Here is an 18,156-nt window from a genome sequence, read left to right on the forward strand (position 1 = left end):
TCTGGAAGAAAACAGAAATCTAAGGGAGGGGACTGAGAGGGCTCAACCACAGGCCACCTGGTGCTTTTGAACTGGCTGCCAGGTGGTGTCGAGGAGGGTTGTCAAGCCACCAGGCCCTCTGCTGGTTCCCTCCCAGGGCAGCCTGACCTGCCCTCCCCCGAGTCCCAGCACAGAGACAAGAACAACACTCTGGCCTGGAAGGCGCCTGAGGCGGGGGGCCTCGGGCTTCGAGGGGCAGAAGGATGAACACGCCCTCTGGGCTTCGCGCCTTCGCTCCAGGAAAGAAGGAATTAGCGGCCCACTTCTGCCAGCACAAGAAAAGCCACATTTTTAAAAGTTGTTTTTTCCCTTTTGATGTGGGGCTGCTCTCCCGACAAGCAGGCGGAAAGGGAAAACCATGCGATGGAACCCAGCCATCTGTCACCGAAAGGACGGGTGTTGGCGGGTCTGCCCTGGGCTGCCCTTCCCGCCCGCCATAGTGCAGCTCTGCTTCCCGGGGAATTCGGGGAGGGGGCACCAAAACCCCGGAGCCCATGCCGCCCGCTCACCTGAGTGAGGGGTCTGGTCCCAAGGTGACCACGTTCCAGGGTGGCCCGACGTGTGACCAGCTCTCTGCAGGGCTGGGCCGGGTCAGGGTGGCCCTGTGGAGGGAAGTTGGGGGCGCCTCAGGCTCTACGCCAGAACACTTACCTACTTGGGGTCTGGGGAGAGATCTAGAACAAGGGAAAGCGCCTTCCCGAGTGGGGTCCCCGAGTGCCCAGCGTTGGCCAGGTTCCCGGAGTTGCCCTGGGCTGGCACTGAGCTCGGGCCCGCAGGTGTGTCTCTCCATTCTCCCGTGCTTTCCCCTCACGGTTCTACGCTCTGCTGCCCTGGTCGGAAGCCAGAGTCCTCAATCCCTCGATCTTTCCTTTCCCTCAGTCCCTCAACCTCAGTCCCTCAATCTTTTGACCAACATCTAGCCCCGGGGCTCAATCGCAATGGGTAGCGCGGGATGGAGCAGTCGGGACAGTCTCCCTGAGGAATGCTGGCGGGGAGGGCGCGAGGGGAACAGACCTAGGTGTGGGCCCTCATGCGCCACGCCCAGTGGGCCTGCGGTGGGTCAGAGCCAGAGACAAAGCAGCCGCGGGGCCCTGCAGCTCGCCAGCATGAAGAGGGACTACCTCTTCCGTCTGTCTCTCAGTTACACTCGTGTATATCACATACTGGCCTTTGTACGAAAACTTTTTAGTTTGAAAGAGTTTGATTTACAGCAAAATTATCCAAAAAAGAGTATAAAGAATTCTTAGAATACCCATCGCTTACATTGTCTAAATATTAGCATTTACCATGTATATTTTTTATCATGTAACAGCGTTATCGAGGTGTAATTCATATACATGTTTATTTCTATTACTTGTTTTTGTTATGAAAATAATAATCTTTGGTCAGGTATCTACTTTCCTGTATTGTTTTTGTCTTTCAACAGTCCTAGAAAGTAGATACCATCCCTGTTTGTTTGGTTTTTTTAATATTTATTTATTTGGCTGTGCCGGGTCTTGAGTTGCGGCGTGTGGGATCTTTTAGTCGTGGCATGCGGGATCTAGTTCCCTGACCAGGGATCAAACCCGGGCCCCCCGCGTTGGGAACGTGGAGCCTTAACCTTAGCTGGACTGCCAGGGAAGTCCCAATACTGTCCCTGCTTTATAAAGAAACTAAGGCCCAGTTCGCAGAGCCGGTAGCTGGTAGCTCTTGATAAGTAGTCATCGGGCGGATAAGCGTGTGACGTAACTGGTGACTGGCGGGGCGGGCATGGGGACATGTGCCTGCCTGACTCCCCAGCCCGTGCGTCTCGGTGCCTGCCTGCTGCTCACATCCGAGGCCGCGGCCCCGGGCCTCCTGGAGAGTTCCGGAGTGCACCTTCCGCACCACTGATGCAGGGTTAAATGGGGTCAGAGAGGCCACAGACTTTCTGGTAAAGAGTGTGCTATTAGCCACCAGAGACTCCATCGTTCCAGAGTTGTAGTTGGTCGTCAGCAGAATTTGAGGTGCTGCCATGTCAGCTGGTGGTCCGCCTTTGCTTTCTGAGCTCCTCGGACCTGTACGGACAGCCGCTGCCTTGGTGCCCTTGAATTTGGGATCCTTGCCTGATTTCCTTTGCTCCTCTGGCCTTTTCTTTCCCTCCTGCGTTTGATCTGAATTAGGAATTTTTCAGTATTGCCTCAGACTTGCGGAGGAAGCTCGGTCCCAACCTTAGCCCTTCGTTTCAGGCTATACAGTTGCAGCAGGTTGCTCTGAAAAACCCACAGAAGCCCCAGCGTGTGCAGGCCCTGGAGCGTTCCGGGGGGAACAGAGCTCTGTCTGCTCTCAGTGGGACAAGTCTGGACTGTTGTTGCTCTGTTTTTCATGTTTTTCGCCTGTAAAGTAGGCATCCCAAAAGATAGGAGTATCTCACGGTAATGATTACTCAATGGGAATGACCCCCATTGAGGGTCTGTTACATGTTACACACGTTCTGGATCCTTCTTCTGGAAGGAATGTGAAGCCCAGAGAAGTGGAGTCAGTTTGCCAAAGGCCACAAAGCTAGAGGAAGGGCAGCTCAGACTCAGACTCATCTTTTGGACTCCTAATTCCGTGTTCTTTCTGTGAGCCCCCCACCCGAAAGGATGCTGCATCCCCTCCCCTGACCAACGAATGAGCAGGACACATGCAAGAACCAACCCGGGAACCACCGTAGGGAGGGTCGTTAATCCCAGAGAGACATTTAGATGAATCTTTGCCAAATGACCACCCCTGGGACCTGGGGTGATGATCTGTAATTTGACGGGCTTAACATCTCATGGACACGTGGGCCTGCTTCCTGCAGGTATTTTGAAGGCGGCGTCTCATCTGTCTACCTCTGGGATCTGGATCATGGTTTTGCTGGAGTGATCCTCATAAAGAAGGCTGGAGATGGATCAAAGAAGATCAAAGGCTGCTGGGACTCCATCCACGTGGTGGAAGTGCAGGTACAGCTCCCACCCCCACCCCCCGCCTGCAGCTGGCAGCCCAAACGGTGCGGCCTGTTCCCTAGCAGGTGCTTCTTGATGGGGATATGTTGTGATGTATAAACCCCTGCTGATTCCTAAAAGTGCCCACAGCCATGTGGATAAAGATAAGTCAGGATCACAGTAGTCATTGATGAAAAAGATCCCCAAAGAACTTGGATACAGTGACCGCAGGTTCGGCCCCTTTAAAAACCATTTGGGATTCTGTAAGGTCATGTCATGGTGACGTGTTAGGAAGGGACGTGTTAGAGTGACCTGAATTCAGGGGCCATTCGGGCTCTCCTCAGCTCAGGGTTGTGCCCAAGGCTCTGATGTCTGTCTCTTCCTACAGGAGAAGTCCAGCGGTCGCACCGCCCATTACAAGCTGACCTCCACGGTGATGCTGTGGCTGCAGACCAACAAATCCGGCTCTGGCACCATGAACCTCGGCGGCAGCCTTACTAGACAGGTAGAGTGGTCAGTGCCCCCAGCTGCAGCCCCAGGGCTGGCCATGTGTGGAGATGAGTGAGCAGCTGCCCCACAGAGGGTCCTGGGGCAGCCCCTGCGCCTGACGTGATCTCCCCACAGGCCTGTCCGTGTTTCCCGACATTCAGTCACAGGAGGTTTTACTTGGGATCAAGGTGTTTATGTTAAGATGCTCCCGTGACGTTTAGGGCGTTACCGCTGGTAACATTTTAGAATGGATTACTTTCTCAGTTGTGGCTTAGATGATGTATTAGGGCTCTTGGTTGCAGATGACGGAAGTAAAACTCTCACTGACTTAAGTGAAAATGGAAATGAGTCAGCTCACCTAAGTGTGACGTTCCGACATCGTTCAGCCCGCCCGGGTCTGAGACACGAACGATGTGGGCAGGACTCTGGATCTCCATGCGGGGGCTCCTGGCAGCCTCTGGCCATCCTGGGGGAGAGCCTCTCTCGCAGAGCAGGTCTGCCGTGTAACCCCAGGAACGTCTCACTGGCGGGTCGGGTTACTTGTCCCGGACAGAATCACTTCCTGACGCTAGGGTCATGTGACTACCCATGGTCGAGGAGACGAACAGGGGTGTGGGTGTTGATTTCCTAGAGTGAAATCAGGCAGCTTTCTCACAGTCGAGAGAGGGCTGGGTGTGGGCAGCCGGCAGCCACTGGACAATGGAGAGGTGCTTTCTGCAGCGAGAACGGATGGCTGTGATCTGTGGATGGGGGTGGGCAGTGAGGAGTGACGGCAGCCGGGGGGTCAGCCTAGGGGCTTGGCAGCAGGCTGCTGGGGGATAGTAGCCAGGGTCCCCAAAAGGAGAGAAAGGACTGAAAAAGAAGCTACAGGGACCCAGAAGAGGGAGAGCCTGTTAAGCCTCCGAGCGGGCTTACCGGCCTCCCCAGGCAGGTGTCCTGTGGTACACACCTGCTCTCTGCTCAGCTCTGGCCCCCGCAGCAGTGCTCCAGGGATGCAGGGGTGCAACGGAATGATAGTCACTGGCATCCTCTACTATGCACCCCAGCAGGGCACTTTTCAAAACTCAGCATATTCGTTCACCTCATACAGAAAAAATGGGTATGTCTGGTCAAAGCAGTCCAAAGACTGCTTGAGTCACAGGGTCTTGACGTGGGAAGAGTTCAGAGGTCATCTCCCAACCTGACAGGACAGTTTGTGCCGCTCTGCTCGGGTGGGACCAGGGAGCTCGCTGCCTTGGGGGACAGCCCGTTCCTTTTACATCAGTCTCCATAAAAAGAGGCATCCAGCATGGGCCGCGCGCCGCTCTGCAGGCACCGCACAGGCGTGCAGGCTACACGGCCCCCCACTGGCTCCCCACCCCACCTCTTTTCCCACGAGCTGTTGACGGTCCAGGGATTTCCCCTTCTGTTCTTGTGCAGTCGATCTTTCTTAAAATGAGGTTTTACATGTGAACTCACGTTTTGGTTTTTGTCCATTCTGCCAGGGACAGATAATGTCGAATCTCGGTTTTGGTCATCCAGGTGTTAGCTGTTCCTTCCGGCTTTCTTCCTTGCACGTTAACTAAGATGACTCTGTCTTCGTCTTAGTTCAAGGCCAAGTTTGGAGCCCTCCAGCCTGGCTACCAAAGACTTCCATAGCGGGGAGGCATCAGTCTGATAACCGTCTTTCTAGGGCACTGGTCTTCCGGGCGAGCTTGTCCAGCTCTGATTCACCGCCTAAGCAGGGCTTCACATTTCCAGATAGATGCCATTTGAGCCACCTGTGGTTGAACACGGCCTGCTGTTTCCCAGCCGGCTCCCTGCCCTGCAGGACCAGGTGACTGCAGGCTTGGCCGTGGCGTCTCTCTCCTCGCCCTCAGGGCTCAGTGTGTCTCTGCACTTCAGGCTCCTCTGATATGGCGAGAAGCATTGCTTTGCTCTGTTTCCCACCTCTCTGGTCCTGAACGGCCCGGCCAGGCAGGAGGGCTCTCTTGAGAGCCTCTGCTCTGCAGGTGGAGGGAACCTTCCTGCCCACAGTCTAGTCCAGGAGGGACCAGCGTCAGCACCGCGGAAGAGCTTGTCAGAAATGCAGAGAGCTTGGGGCCCTACCCAGACCCACCAAATCAGGATCTAAAGTTCACAAAATTCTCCAGGTAATTTATGTGCACATTAAAACTTGACGAGTGCTACTCTTTGGGGTTTTGTACCTAGTTCCATCTTGGGGGGCGACTCCCCATGCCACCAGCAAGCAGTACTCCAGACACCAGCAGGGTGTCCTACAATTCACCTACAAGCCTGACACTCTACCCGGAGATAGCATCAGATCCCACAGGTTCAGGGCTCAGTCCCACAAGACTGCCTGCCCTCCTCCCTCCCCTGAGACACACCTTCCAATGCTAGTGGCATGTCCAGGTTGTCCCCTGTGCTTCTGGCCTACTGGCTACAAATCAGAGGTTCCCATGACCCCCTACTTGGGTTCGATTAATTTGCTAGAGCTGCTCACAGAACTCAGGAAACCCGTTTACTCATTAGTTTGCAGATTTATTCCAAGGGACATTTAAAGGTTACGAATCAACAGCCAGATGGAGAGATCCACGGGGCGAGGTCTCAAACAAGGGAGCTTCGTTCTCGTGGAGTTTTGGGGCCCCTGGAAGCATTTTGGTTCCCCAGCCTGGAAGCTGATTCCCGTCTTCCGTGGGGTTTTGTGGAGACTTCATTACATAGGCGTGATGATTAACTCACTAGCAGTCGGTGATTGATTCAGCCTCCAGCCCTTCTCCCCTGCCTGGAAATAGAGATAGGACTAAAAGTTCCACCCCTCTATTTATGGTTGGTTCCCCTGGCAACCAGCCCCCATGCTTAGGTACTTTCCAAAAGTCACCTCATTAACGTAAACCCAGTTGTGGTGGAAAGGGGCTTGTTATGAGTGACAAGGCACCCATTTCACCTTTATGGCCCTGAAGCGATTGATTTCAGGAACTGAGGACAAGAGACCAAATATAACAAAAGATGCTCCCATTGCTCTTATCGCCCAGGAAATTCCAAGGGTTTGGGAGCTGTGAGCCCGGAACCATGGATAAAGAGCAGATGTACGTGAGAAATGTATTTTGGTCATCCGAATGACCAAACTGTGTATTTCTTATAAATCACAGTATCACAGCTGCTGTGTGCCTTTCTCTTGCCCATCTTTGGCTTAGGTGTCATGAGCAGCCCATCTTCAAGGTGTCCCTTCCAGGTGTGTGAGGTGAGCTGGGAGCTTGGACTGGAAGGTGCCGCCTCCCCTGGAGCAGACTTGTCTTCACTTCTGCTTCACATGCTGCTTGAAGCTTCTGAGCAGGTTGAAGCCCCTCGTTTAAGAGTCCTGTTTAGGACTTTTAACAGCCCCACCCCAAGGGAAGGCCTTAACCCTGTGCTGGTGCAGGGCAGTGGTGTCTTCGTGTGACAGGAAGAGGAAGCACAGACAGGTGGCTTGGCCTGAGTCTCCTGTGAGACTTGGCCTCAGAGAAGCCGGTGCTGGCTGCAGTGCAGCATCCTCAGAAGGGCCTCAGGAGGGAGCCTTCCTTGGCAGAGGTGACCGTTGCCATCCTCATCCTGGGAGTGCCTGACTGCATGAGGGTTCCTTTTAATATCAAAATGGCTTTTTCAGTAAGATAATAATTACGCTTTTCATAACCATTAATTTTTTAGTAGCTCTTTTAAGTGCAGTCACAGAAGCATCTCCGTGCACTTGAACAGTAGAAGTGCAAGGCAGGTGCCTGGGCCGCGTGTCGGAGCCTCACACTCTCCGTGCAGAACCTGCACCACCTCTGCCGTGTCACGGGGCCTGGAGCCGCAGGGGATCTCGGGGGTCCCCTTCTCTGGCCTCTGGGCAGAGCTGTCCCCACACCGTCCCAGAGGCTAGTGCTCACTGGGCAGAGACCATCCTTTTGCATGGAAATGGGCCCTCGTCTTCCAGGAACCACTGACCAGGGAGGGGCCGCCGGACCCCAGGCAGCTGGCTCCCTCGCAGCCGTCCTCCCCGACACCCTGCCACCTGGGGAGTGGTGGAAAGTCCTAAACCCGTATCCGGAAACTGTTTCCTGCATCACTTACCGCTCCGAACTGTTTATAATTCCACCCAGTTTACAGTGACCTGGACAAATATTTAATCCTCAGCCTTCCAAAGAGTTTAGATCAGAGCTGCCAGCCCACGGCCAGGGTCTGGGCTTGCTGTGAGCAGCGCCCGCTGCCAAGCCAAACGCGGGCCTGTGGAGCGGCCGTCCTCAGCGCAGCGCGCGGGCCGCGGGCCTGTTGGGATCGCCTGTGCTCTTGGGCTTTCATGAGGAAATTGATGCTTCTGTCATCATCCTCGTGGCCGGTCGCATAACTCATCTGAGGTGCATTAAATCTGGGGCTGGTTTCCAAAGTAAGTAACTGCAAAAGGAGGGGCAGGGAAGCAATGAGGGTGACAAATCTAAGTTAATGATGTGTAGCTTCTGCGCATACAGGGGGAATGAGGGTTGCGGGTTTAGCTGTTTGTCCCAGATGAGCCTTGGGAAAACATCTCTTGTTCTCTTGGATGGGAGGCGAAGGGGTTCCAGGAAAGCTTAGCAGATCAGCGATCCAGAGTGAACACGTGTGGTAATGTGGGCTGTCTCTGTTGATTGGGTTGTCAACAGCATAGTGATCGCTCCCATTTAGCAGGTGAGCAAACTGAGGTTCAGGCTATTAAGTAATTTGCTGTGGTGACTTACCTAAGTAGCAGGCAGAGCTGGGATGTGAACCCAGATTTGTCTGCCTGGAAGAAAAGAAAGCTGCATTCTGCCGCACTGCATTTTTTTGGTCTTAATCTGTCCCGTATCTGTAGGCCTGGCATTTAAGAGATGCTCAGTAAGCGTTTGCACAGAAATGCGTTGAGCAGTCAGGACACTGCCCTGCGGGCGCCCAGGAGCATTCCCTTGGCAGCCCCTCGAGCAGCGTGGGCAGCAGCAGTGGGCCAGTGGCCCCAGGAACAGGCCCTGTGGCGAGTGGGGCCAGAACCACAGAGTCCAGTGGAGGCGCCAGGCCTCCCTGGAGTGTGCTCAGCAGCGCCACATTTTGGGTGCCTCTTGCCGGAACCCAAGTGACCACATGAGACGCCTTCACCACCAGAGGTAGTGCGGAGGGTTTTAAGATTTTTTAAGTAGTCAACTGATCTGATCAGATTTGTGACTTCAAAGGATGGCCCCAGCGGTGGCTGCAGTGACCAGCCCGTGGCCGGGTGGTCAGTGAAGGAGCCTCAAGGCAGGAAATAACGAGGAAGGGCAGAGGCAGGAGGAGTAGAGGAGGGACGGGTTGGAGACGTCTTGGGGTGACCCCAGGGTGTGAGTGCTGGGCTCAGGTGGGTCTTCCTCGCTCGAGTTCCTCCAGTAAGCGGTATTTGCTGTGACCCAGGCGTAATGGCAGCTCCACACTCACTTGCACACTCACACCTTCCCACGTGTGTCAGGAGGGAAGGGGCCATCTCACCAGGCCCACAGTGCCAGGCCCCGACCCTGGCAGCCATCCTAGCCAGCGGTCAGGAGCGCCCAGCCAGGCCGAGGACTCCCAGCTCTCCCGTTTCCATCCAGCTCATACTGGCCACCCCGCAGCTGCACAGGCCGGGGCCACCCCTCCCTGGCACGATGCCCAGGGCTCCCCCACTTTCCTGCTTCCTGTGCCTGTCCTGGGAAGGGCCATGGCTTGGGCTTGGCGGAATTTCCCTCCAGGAGTCCCTTTTCCTGGCTCCCCAGGCTTTGCCTCCATCTTCTCCTCTCTCAAGGCCCCCTCACCGCCTTTTTTTTTTTTTTTTAATTTTATTTTTGGCTGTGTTGGGTCTTCGTTGCTGCACGTGGGCTTTCTCTAGGTGCGGCGAGCGGGACTACTCTTCGTTGCGGTGTGCGGGCTTCTCATTGCGGTGGCTTCTCTTGTTGCGGAGCACGGGCTCTAGGCACGCGGGCTTCAGTAGCTGTGGCTCGCAGGCTCTAGAGCGCAGGCTCAGTAGTTGTGGCACATGGGCTTCATTGCTCCGCAGCATGTGGGATCTTCCTGGACCAGGGATCGAGCCCGTGTCCCCTGCATTGGCAGGCGGATTCTTAACCACTGCACCACCAGGGAAGCCTCTCTCACTGACTTTCTTACCGCTCTCAGTAAATGTACTGGAGCTACATTTCACACCTCATTGTGACCTGGGCTGTGGAGATGCCCCAGGGGCTCAGACCAAGGCTCCCTCACCCATCTCCTCCACTCTGGCCTTTTGTCCACCCACACCCCCCCCCCCGCCCCCCGCCAAAAGACGTCTCTTCGGGACGTCCCTGGAAAGCAAGCAGAGAAAGTGTTTTGGCAGATCCCTGCAGCTGTGGGAGGCAAGGTGAGTGCCGTCTTCGCAGAGGCTCATCACGGCCAATCCTTGAGGGCAGGAGGGCAGCAGCTGCCACCTGGGCCCCGGGGGGAAGGCTGCTTTCCGCAGGCCAAGTACCAACGCGCTGAAAAGGAAGTTGCACTGAGAGGTCACTTCTGTGTGACAGCTGGAGGCGTGGGAAAGAGGCAAGACTGCGAATCTCGGGAAGGAGATCCAAGGTTTCCAGTCTGGGGCCGGGCGCTGCAGATGTTCATTTGACATTTTTTTCCGACTAAATATTTAGAAGCAGAGGTGGAATGTCCTGTGGAGCTGGGATGTGAGGGCGGACACTCGGAAGGCGAGCTCTCCCCCCGGCTCAGCACCGGGCTCCCTGTGATGTATCTTCGAGCAGTGAGACTCCAGCTGAGGCACCTGCCCGCGTGTTAATGCAGGGAAATCCTCTTTGACTCGCGCTTGGCAGTCAGGCAAGGCGGCATGTTGCAGGGGGAAGAGCCCATGGCCTTCCCTCCAGATGTGGGGAACAGAGGGGTCCGGGCCAAACTGGGGGTGGCTCAGGGAGGACTTTCTTACCCAGGGAGGCCCAGCTCCAGGTGCTCCCTTGTTCCCTGAGGTTCCTGGGTTCAGGGGTGGAGAGGCTTGAGTGGCGTGGCTTCTAGGGATGCTTTGGTGTACGTCCGGTGACCTGGGGCGGAATGACCCAGCCTGTTCGAGAGAGAGAGCTGGTGTGAGGCTGCCTCCCTGTGCCCATCCCCCGCTAGGAAGGTCGGGCAGGCGAGGAACAAGGAACAGAGCAGACATCCGAAAAAGGGAAGGGTTGGGGGAAGGCAGGCGGGTGAGGCAGGGATGAAACTGCTCGGAATTTCTGAGCCCTGGACTGCGGTTTGTTCTTGAGTTTTCCGGTAAAGAACGTGGGTGAAGTTGAGAAAATGGAGCAGTCTCCTGGAAGAAAACAGGTTTTGGAATCCTCCAGACCTTGGTTCAGATCCTAGCCCAGTCTCTTTCCAGCTGTGCGACCTGGACGAACCACTTCCCTTCTCTGAAATTCAGCACTTTCACCATCGAGCTTAATAATGCCCATTTGGAAAGATGGTTGTAGAGCAGAAATAAAAAAACATTTTGACACACGGGTTATGCCCAATAAATAATAGCTGTTAACTGCTACTACCACCTGTCACGCAAGCAGAGACTTTTCCATCTTCTAGAATGTATACAGTTTTAGGCTCAGTTAAATTTTTCCTAAACTGGGCAAACCAAACCTTCCTTGAGAGGCTGTCTGACCACTGTCTTCTGGCTTGACAGCGTGTTACATCCTGGCCTCACAGCTGCGCTCTGACCCGGAGCCCAGCCCAGTTACTAGGAGGAGCCAGGCCGGGGAGAGTCCCGGGAGCGGAGCTGCCGTTTAGCAGGCGCCATTCTGGGCCTGGTGCACGTATTAGGTTCTCCGGTGCAGGGCAGAGGCAAGGAAGGCCCTCGCCCCCCAGGGCTCCAGAGCAGCAGCCGTTAGACGGGGCTGGCTTCCTGCAGGTCCCCACCCTCCGGGCTCTGCTCACGTTTTCCCTTTTGAGGAAAATGACCTGCTCTCTACACACTCACCCGTGTCCTCCACGTCGCCGGGCCACGGAGAGGAGCGGAGGTGCTTGATGGGGACAGGCGGGCTGCGCTCTGACTCCAGACTCTGTTGGAACCACCTTGTGGAACATCTGTGCAACCACAGCACATGAAAATGTTCTCCTCTGGCATCCCCTCTATAAGGATGTAATAATACCTGCGGTGCAAAAATAGTTCTACTTTTGGCAGACCAGCTTTGCCAGCGAGCTGACCCTGACCAGGTGTGAAGGGAGTCGGCAGGGTGCGGGCAGGGGGGCCGTGGAGGCATGTCTGTGTGCCGGGCCTCTGCCCCAACCCCGGCCCACCCTCTTCCTTCCCTTCCCCTGGCCCTGCTGGGCGTTTGCCTTGGGCTCAGATTCCCTGCCTCAAGCTTCGTGGCCCCTTGTGTCCTCCCTGGGAGTCGGTCTGCTCCTGGGGGAGGCTCACCCGCCCTGGCCCCCATGCCCAGACCTCCTTTATCTTTGAGCGCCCAGCATTTCCAGCCTTTTCCTTTGTTGGAGGATGGCTCTTGATTCTGAAGCAGAGATCATACCCCAGAGGTCGGATATCTGATGTGACTTTGCTTCCCTGATGGCCCTGAGCCCTTTGCCGCCAGTTCTGGCCTCAACTTTGCGTGGTTGGTGCGCGTTTAAAATGGGGCCCTCACTGAGCTTCAGAGCCTCACTGCTTCCCTGGGGTTGCCAGGAGTCTGCCGTCTGCGTGGAGCTGGGGAGGCAGAGAGGCCAGTTTGTGGAAGGACATAATTCATTTGGGTCAGACCCCCCCCCCCCGCAGGCCTCTCCTTGCCCGGAAGAGCAGCCCTGAGCTGCCGTCTGGCCGGGCACAGAAACCTCTTCCACGTGGGAGGAGAGGACACTCAGTGCCAGCGTGTCGGTGTCCAAAAATGCCTTTTAAGAATGGGTAGGCAGGGCTTCCCTGGTGGCGCAGTGGTTGAGAGTCCGCCTGCCGATGCAGGGGACACGGGTTCGTGCCCCGGTCCGGGAAGATCCCACATGCCGTGGAGGGGCTGGGTCCGTGAGCCATGGCCGCTGAGCCTGCACGTCCGGAGCCTGTGCTCCGCAACGGGAAAGGCCACAGCAGTGAGAGGCCCGCGTACCAAAAAAAAAAAATGGGTAGGCAAGCGCCGTCCTTGCTCAGGGCGGAGCGCGGTCCCAGCCCCTGTGCAACGTGCACACGCTCCAGTCGTCGTGGCCGCAGGGTTTTGCTCAGGGCCCAGCATGTCCCACAAACGCCACGGCGCTGCCCAGGGTGGGGTGCTCATCCACCTGAAACGGTGGGGTGTGACTTCACTTGGAAGTTGGTGGGCACGCTCACCTCCTGTTTTGTGTCAACCCCTGAGCGAGACTCCCCAGGATCACTGGCCAGAGTGCCCGGGGTGGCTCAGGGCCCGGTGTTGGGGGCAGAGCAGCCGATCATTTTAGCATCTCACTCAGTCTCTCCTGTTTGGCCAGCCCTCAGCCAAACGGTCTTGCCAGAACCAGGCGTCTTCACTCTCAGACTTAGTCTCCTGACTTTGAAAGGGCCTTGCAAGGCTGTGGGTTCCAGACCATCTCTCTACTCCAGATCCCCCTCTTGTAGCATCTTGACAAATGGCCACCCCGTTTCTCCCCAGACACCTGCAGGGACCCAGGGCTCATTGCTCTGTGAGCAGATGCAGATATAATAACAGAGAGCTCCGTCGCCCCTTGGCAATGACATGGATTGCCGGACATGCCCCTGCTGGACAGCCGGGCCCTCAGAGCATGGCCAGGACCTCCCGAGTCTTTCCCCTCCCGGCCTGAGATATCCAAATTCTTTCCCATTTCTTGGGGTCAGGGTGTTCAGACCTTTTAAGCAGAAGGACTCCAGTTTGCCCACGGCTCTCTGAAAACCCAGACTGCATCCAGCCCTGTGGACGTGGCTGGGCTGGGACGGAATGGGGGGCCCTCCCTCAGCAAGTGACGCAGCCTCGCCCCTGCAGCTTTGTTGCGTGATGGGGGGCGCGCCGCCCCTGAGCTGGGCTCCAGTAATATAGTTTCCTTTTGGTCCCGTCACATTCTTGTCAAGCTTGAAATCACCTGAAACCCACAAGTCTCTTCACTGGGCTTGTTCCTCATTTTGTTCTCGGTGAGGTTAGTGTTTGAGCCAAAGCAGGTGATTTGCGTTTGCCCTGGTGAAGGCAGTCAGCACGCTGGGGCTGGAGGAGCAGAGCTGCAGGGTCAGGCGGGGCTGTCACCTGGGCAGAGCACCTGACACCTTTAAGCTTTGGCTTCCTCAGCTTTAAAGTGGTTCTTAGGAGGACCAGGTGGAGTGAGGTCGCTGCCGCCAGGGAGTGCTGTGCTCTGCAGCTGACCCGTGTCTCGGGGTCTCATCACCTCCACCCTTGATGCTGGCAGTAGGATCCCATGAACCCTCTGCGCTGTGCCTTTCTTTAAGTCCTGGACAAACAGGTAGACCCAGGGCCAGGTAGAGAATCGTGCGAGATGCCCTGGAGGCCACCCTGGGAACATGAGCGGGCTGTCGTCCAGCCTCGGCCACAGGATCTTGGATGGGAACCTGCCACAGTGATGTGATCTTAGAGGAGCCCTCTGTTCTTCAGCCCAGCGTCCCCATCTCAGTAGGAAATTGGAGAGGCTCGCAGCAGATCGTGTTCCTAGCGAGCCCGTGCTGGCTCCTGGAGTATCTGATGTGAAAGTGCGCCAGCAGATGATTTTTTTTAACGGTCCCATCAGAAATTGTTGTCTGGGTCAGTGTCAAGCCAGTGTTTAATCTCCAACTCCACCCTTCCTTCTGTTACGGAAGTGGGGTCAGCCTCTGCCCTCCGCCAGTGTTCTGGCACCTCTGAAGTGTGCCGTAACTTCTCAGGGATGTCTCTGTCACAGAATCGGATTTTTCTGACCCTGAAACTTAATCATTTAAAGCGACTTGGTTCTCTCCTCCCATCTGCGGCTTTGTCTCCCTCCTAACTGGGTCTTTTCTACCTTTCCCAGCCTGGAAGTCACTCTCCCTAATGGGTAAGAGAAGTAAAAGCAGGTGAGACTGGGCAGAGGCCTTTAGCCTCCGAACAGACGCACCCCAAGCATCTGCCCCGTTCTTCCGGTGCTGAAGGTAGTTAACCTTCCACCTTTGCCCTGCTGTTTTCACTGGTCTGAATTCACCTTGAGCTCTCGCCTTCCTGATCCAGTTCCTGCCTTCTCATGCTGTTTCTTGGTTGCCTATTTCAGCTTCCAGATTTTTTTGTGTTTTTTTAAACTTTGTATTTTATATTGGAGTATAGCTGATTAACAGCGTTGTGATAGTTCCAGGTGCACAGCAAAGCAACTCAACCATACGTATACATGTATCCATTCTCCCCCAGACTGCCTCAGCTTCCAGATTTTATTTCAGTAACAGTGGTGAGGGACTTCCCTGGTGGTCCAGTGGTAAAGAATCCGCTTTACAATGCAGGGGACGCGGGTTCAATCCCCGGTCAGGGAACTAAGATCCCACATGCCGTGGGGCATCTAAGCCCGCACGTTGCAACTACTGAGCTCACGCACCTCAACTAGAGAGCCTGCGTGCCGCTAACTACAGAGCCCACCCACCCTGGAGCCTGCTCACACCACAACTAGAGAGAAGCCCGCATGCTGCAACGAAGAGCCCCCGTGCTACAACTGAGACCCGATGCAGCCAAAAATAAATTAATGAATTAATAATAAATAAATCTTTCTAAATAAATAAATAACAGTGGTGACCGTAGCTACACTTCCACTCGGTTTAAACAGCGTTTATGCACTTAGCACTCTGCTAGGCACCTGTGAAGTGTAAAACAGGTACATACATCTGCCCTTAAGGAATGTATAATCTTGTGAGGGAAGTAAGCCTTAAACATAGGGTGGAAGTTGGGGGAGAGCTGCGCGTGCGTCATGACTCAGCGCTCGTGTCAGGGTCATCAGTGCCTTCTCCCCTCCCTGCCCCCTTTCCTTTTAATACTCAGAGTACTGATCACTGGGCCGGAACTGGCTCGCTGGGTCCCACCTCCTCTTAAACCCCCTCTGTCGTAACCAGGGATGCGGATTGAGATTCTCTTGTTCAAGTTCCACACGGTCACTCGGCCGGCCCTGCAGCCTCACACAGTAGAAGGAATGTAGGCTTGGAAGTAAGCATGGCTTTGACCCAGGCTCTGCTGTCACTCCCTGTGTGACCTTGGGCAGGTCACCCCATCTGTCTGAGCCTCGGAGTCTCCTGACACCCGGGTTGCCGGTCCCTCCCTCCGTAGCTGCCACACAGGCACGGCAGCGGCACGGCACTTTGGGGGCTCATCTGCGACATCAGGCCCCAAGCTGAGCCTGTGCCTGGCAGGGGTGGTCACCTGCGCCCTCCCTGCTGTGGGCTGTGGAGGTGGAGGTGGGGTGTGCTCCACAAGGGCGGAGCGAGACTCTCCCCTGGAAGCGGGGCCTCGGGGCTTCTGCGGGCCGGACTGTCTGCGACCTGAAACTTGGGTTGCTTTGTGCTGGGGCTCCCTCACTGGAAAAGTGGCCTTCAACCCCCGCCAGCCGGCCCCGGGCCTGCCAGCAGGGAGAACGGGCCCTGGGCCCTCACCCGGCTCTCTGACCTAGAGGAACATTCTGTCTCTTTGCAGATGGAGAAGGATGAAACCGTGAGCGACTGCTCCCCGCACATAGCCAACATCGGGCGCCTGGTCGAGGTGAGTGGGCCTCCTGCTGCCGCGGTTCGCCTCCACCGCATGGGACGTTCGCCCCTGGAGCCCGGCTGCCGGGCTCCCGTGCTGCTCCCTCGCAGCTCCACAGCAGCCAGCAGCGCATTTCTCATGTTTTGCCCTGGCCTCGTGTTTCCTGAGCCTTCTGATTTGGATGCAAGCAGGGCCCAGCTCCAGAGGCACCCCCTCTACTGTCCCCCAAATACATGCACCCTGAAGACTCAGCTCGGGAGGCCCTAAGTCCTGCTCCCCCCGTCCAGTGGGTGCGAGCGGAGACCTGAGCTCAGACGGGAAGCAGATCCGGGAACACCAGTGGGCTCTGGAGGGGGAGCTTGAACTACACCTCAGCTCCCCCTTCCCCACGCCACCTGGAAGAAGGGGGTGCTCTCCACGCCACCTGGAAGAAGGGGGTGCACGGGGTTGTTCACAGAGCTGGGGGGAGGGCTGGCGGGTGGTTGAGTGGGGTGGGCCAGCTCCCAGTGAGGGTCAGCCTGGGACACCGGGACTTGGTACTGGCGTCCTGGGCGCCAGGATGGGGAGGCGCTCAGGGCACACACTCACGTGCCTCCACCCTGCGGTCACAGCGGGGACTGCAGGGGCGCGGGCGGGAGGAGGGAGGGCGTTCCCGTCAGTCTCACCGGCCTCCTTTTCCAGGACATGGAAAATAAAATCAGAAGTACGCTGAATGAGATCTACTTTGGAAAAACAAAGGACATCGTTAATGGGCTAAGGTAATGTACCCCAAAGCACGGGCTTTGGGACCAAAAAGATGTGGATTTGAATCCTAGGTCACTGCTTAAGAGCTCTATGGCCTTGGGCCTCTGTTTCCTCCTTTGTAAGCCAGGGCTGAGGTATCTATCCTCCTTATACGGTTGTTAATGCAGGTTTTGCAAGGGTAGAGCCCGGCATACAGAGTGTGTACTCAGGATAGATGTGGGAATCAGAGTAGACTTGCACCATTTCTGTTTCCTGGGGCCCATTCACCCTAACAACATCGGTGCCCTTGTCCCTGGAGTCACCTCTCGGTCCCTCAGGCTGAGTCCCACCTAAAGAATCTGCCCGGCCCCTTTGGCTCCTGGGCCTGAGGATACCTCCAGATCAGACCCTAAGACGCAGGAGGGCATGACACCACCGGCCTCTGGTTGGCTGGTTTCCAGGGCAGCAGAGTGTCCCACAGAAAGAGCCCCCCGACCTGCTGCTTTCTGGAGAGGGACCCGCCACCCTGGGGTGCTCTCAGGGCTGTTGGCTGCCCCTCCCCACACGTCTTGTGCCCTCGGTTCTTCAGCGTCGGCCCCAGTGAAGGCCAAAGGGGGCTCAGGGGCTCGCTGGGTCCTCAAGGTCATGGTGGGCAGGGTAGGAGGCCAGAGCCCCTTTGGGGGGGACGGGTAGTGGAGGCCGCTGTGGAGCGAGACGGGCCTTGGAGTTGGGAGGCCGGGATCTCATGCAGCCTCTGTCAGCCAGAGCCGTGTGACCTTCGACCAGGGATGACTCCCAGTGGCCCTCCGGCCATCCAGGAGCAGGACTGCCGAAGGGAGGGGGTGGGATGGAGGCCGGTGTGCGGCCCTACACCACCACACGGGTCCAGGGGCTAACGCTCTGCCCGTGGTTTCCTGTAATCCCCCACTGTGGACAGATCTCCTTTGGGAACAAGGAGAGGCAGGAAGCAGCTCTGGTTTGTGAATCTGTCCAGGAGACAAATGTTTTAGTCTTTCACTCATAGGGTTTTAAAAGATGGGGCCCACTTTGGACTCATCATCTTTCTGATTTCCTCCCTGCCTGTGGGGAACGTGGTCTGGCCCCCAGTGGGTTTTATTCCACCCCCAGAGCATTGCTGTCCTCTGGCTGTTGAGCCTGGGGCCCCTGAGCCAGCCACACAGCCGCCTGGCCTGCAGGGTCCCCGGGCGTTGGCTGACAAATCGGAGAAGGCCGCGAAGAGCCTGCGGGGTGTGGCCTGAGCCCCTGAAAGCCGCGACCGCCGCCCGCAGGAGCCCCGCGGCAGAGCCTCCCCACCACAGCCCCGAGCGGCAGCGGCCTCTCTCTGCCTGTGTGTGCCCAGCACGTCCTCTCAGCTGTCGCCC

General features: G+C 56.6%; 1 protein-coding gene across 2 annotated transcripts in view; it reads left to right on the forward strand.

Moving 5' to 3' along the window:
• Positions 1-18,156, forward strand: part of CAPZB (capping actin protein of muscle Z-line subunit beta) — a 136,364-nt gene that overhangs the window by 114,371 nt on the left and 3,837 nt on the right. For both annotated transcript variants that reach the window (XM_030876473.3, XM_030876481.2), the window contains exons 5-8: positions 2,843-2,984; positions 3,355-3,471; positions 16,001-16,066; positions 16,733-16,809. In XM_030876473.3, the coding sequence (XP_030732333.1) occupies positions 2,843-2,984; positions 3,355-3,471; positions 16,001-16,066; positions 16,733-16,809 (402 nt within the window). The remainder of the gene's footprint in view (positions 1-2,842; positions 2,985-3,354; positions 3,472-16,000; positions 16,067-16,732; positions 16,810-18,156) is intronic.

Source organism: Globicephala melas, chromosome 1, assembly GCF_963455315.2.
Source record: "Globicephala melas chromosome 1, mGloMel1.2, whole genome shotgun sequence".
NCBI classification, from domain to species: Eukaryota; Metazoa; Chordata; class Mammalia; order Artiodactyla; family Delphinidae; genus Globicephala; species Globicephala melas.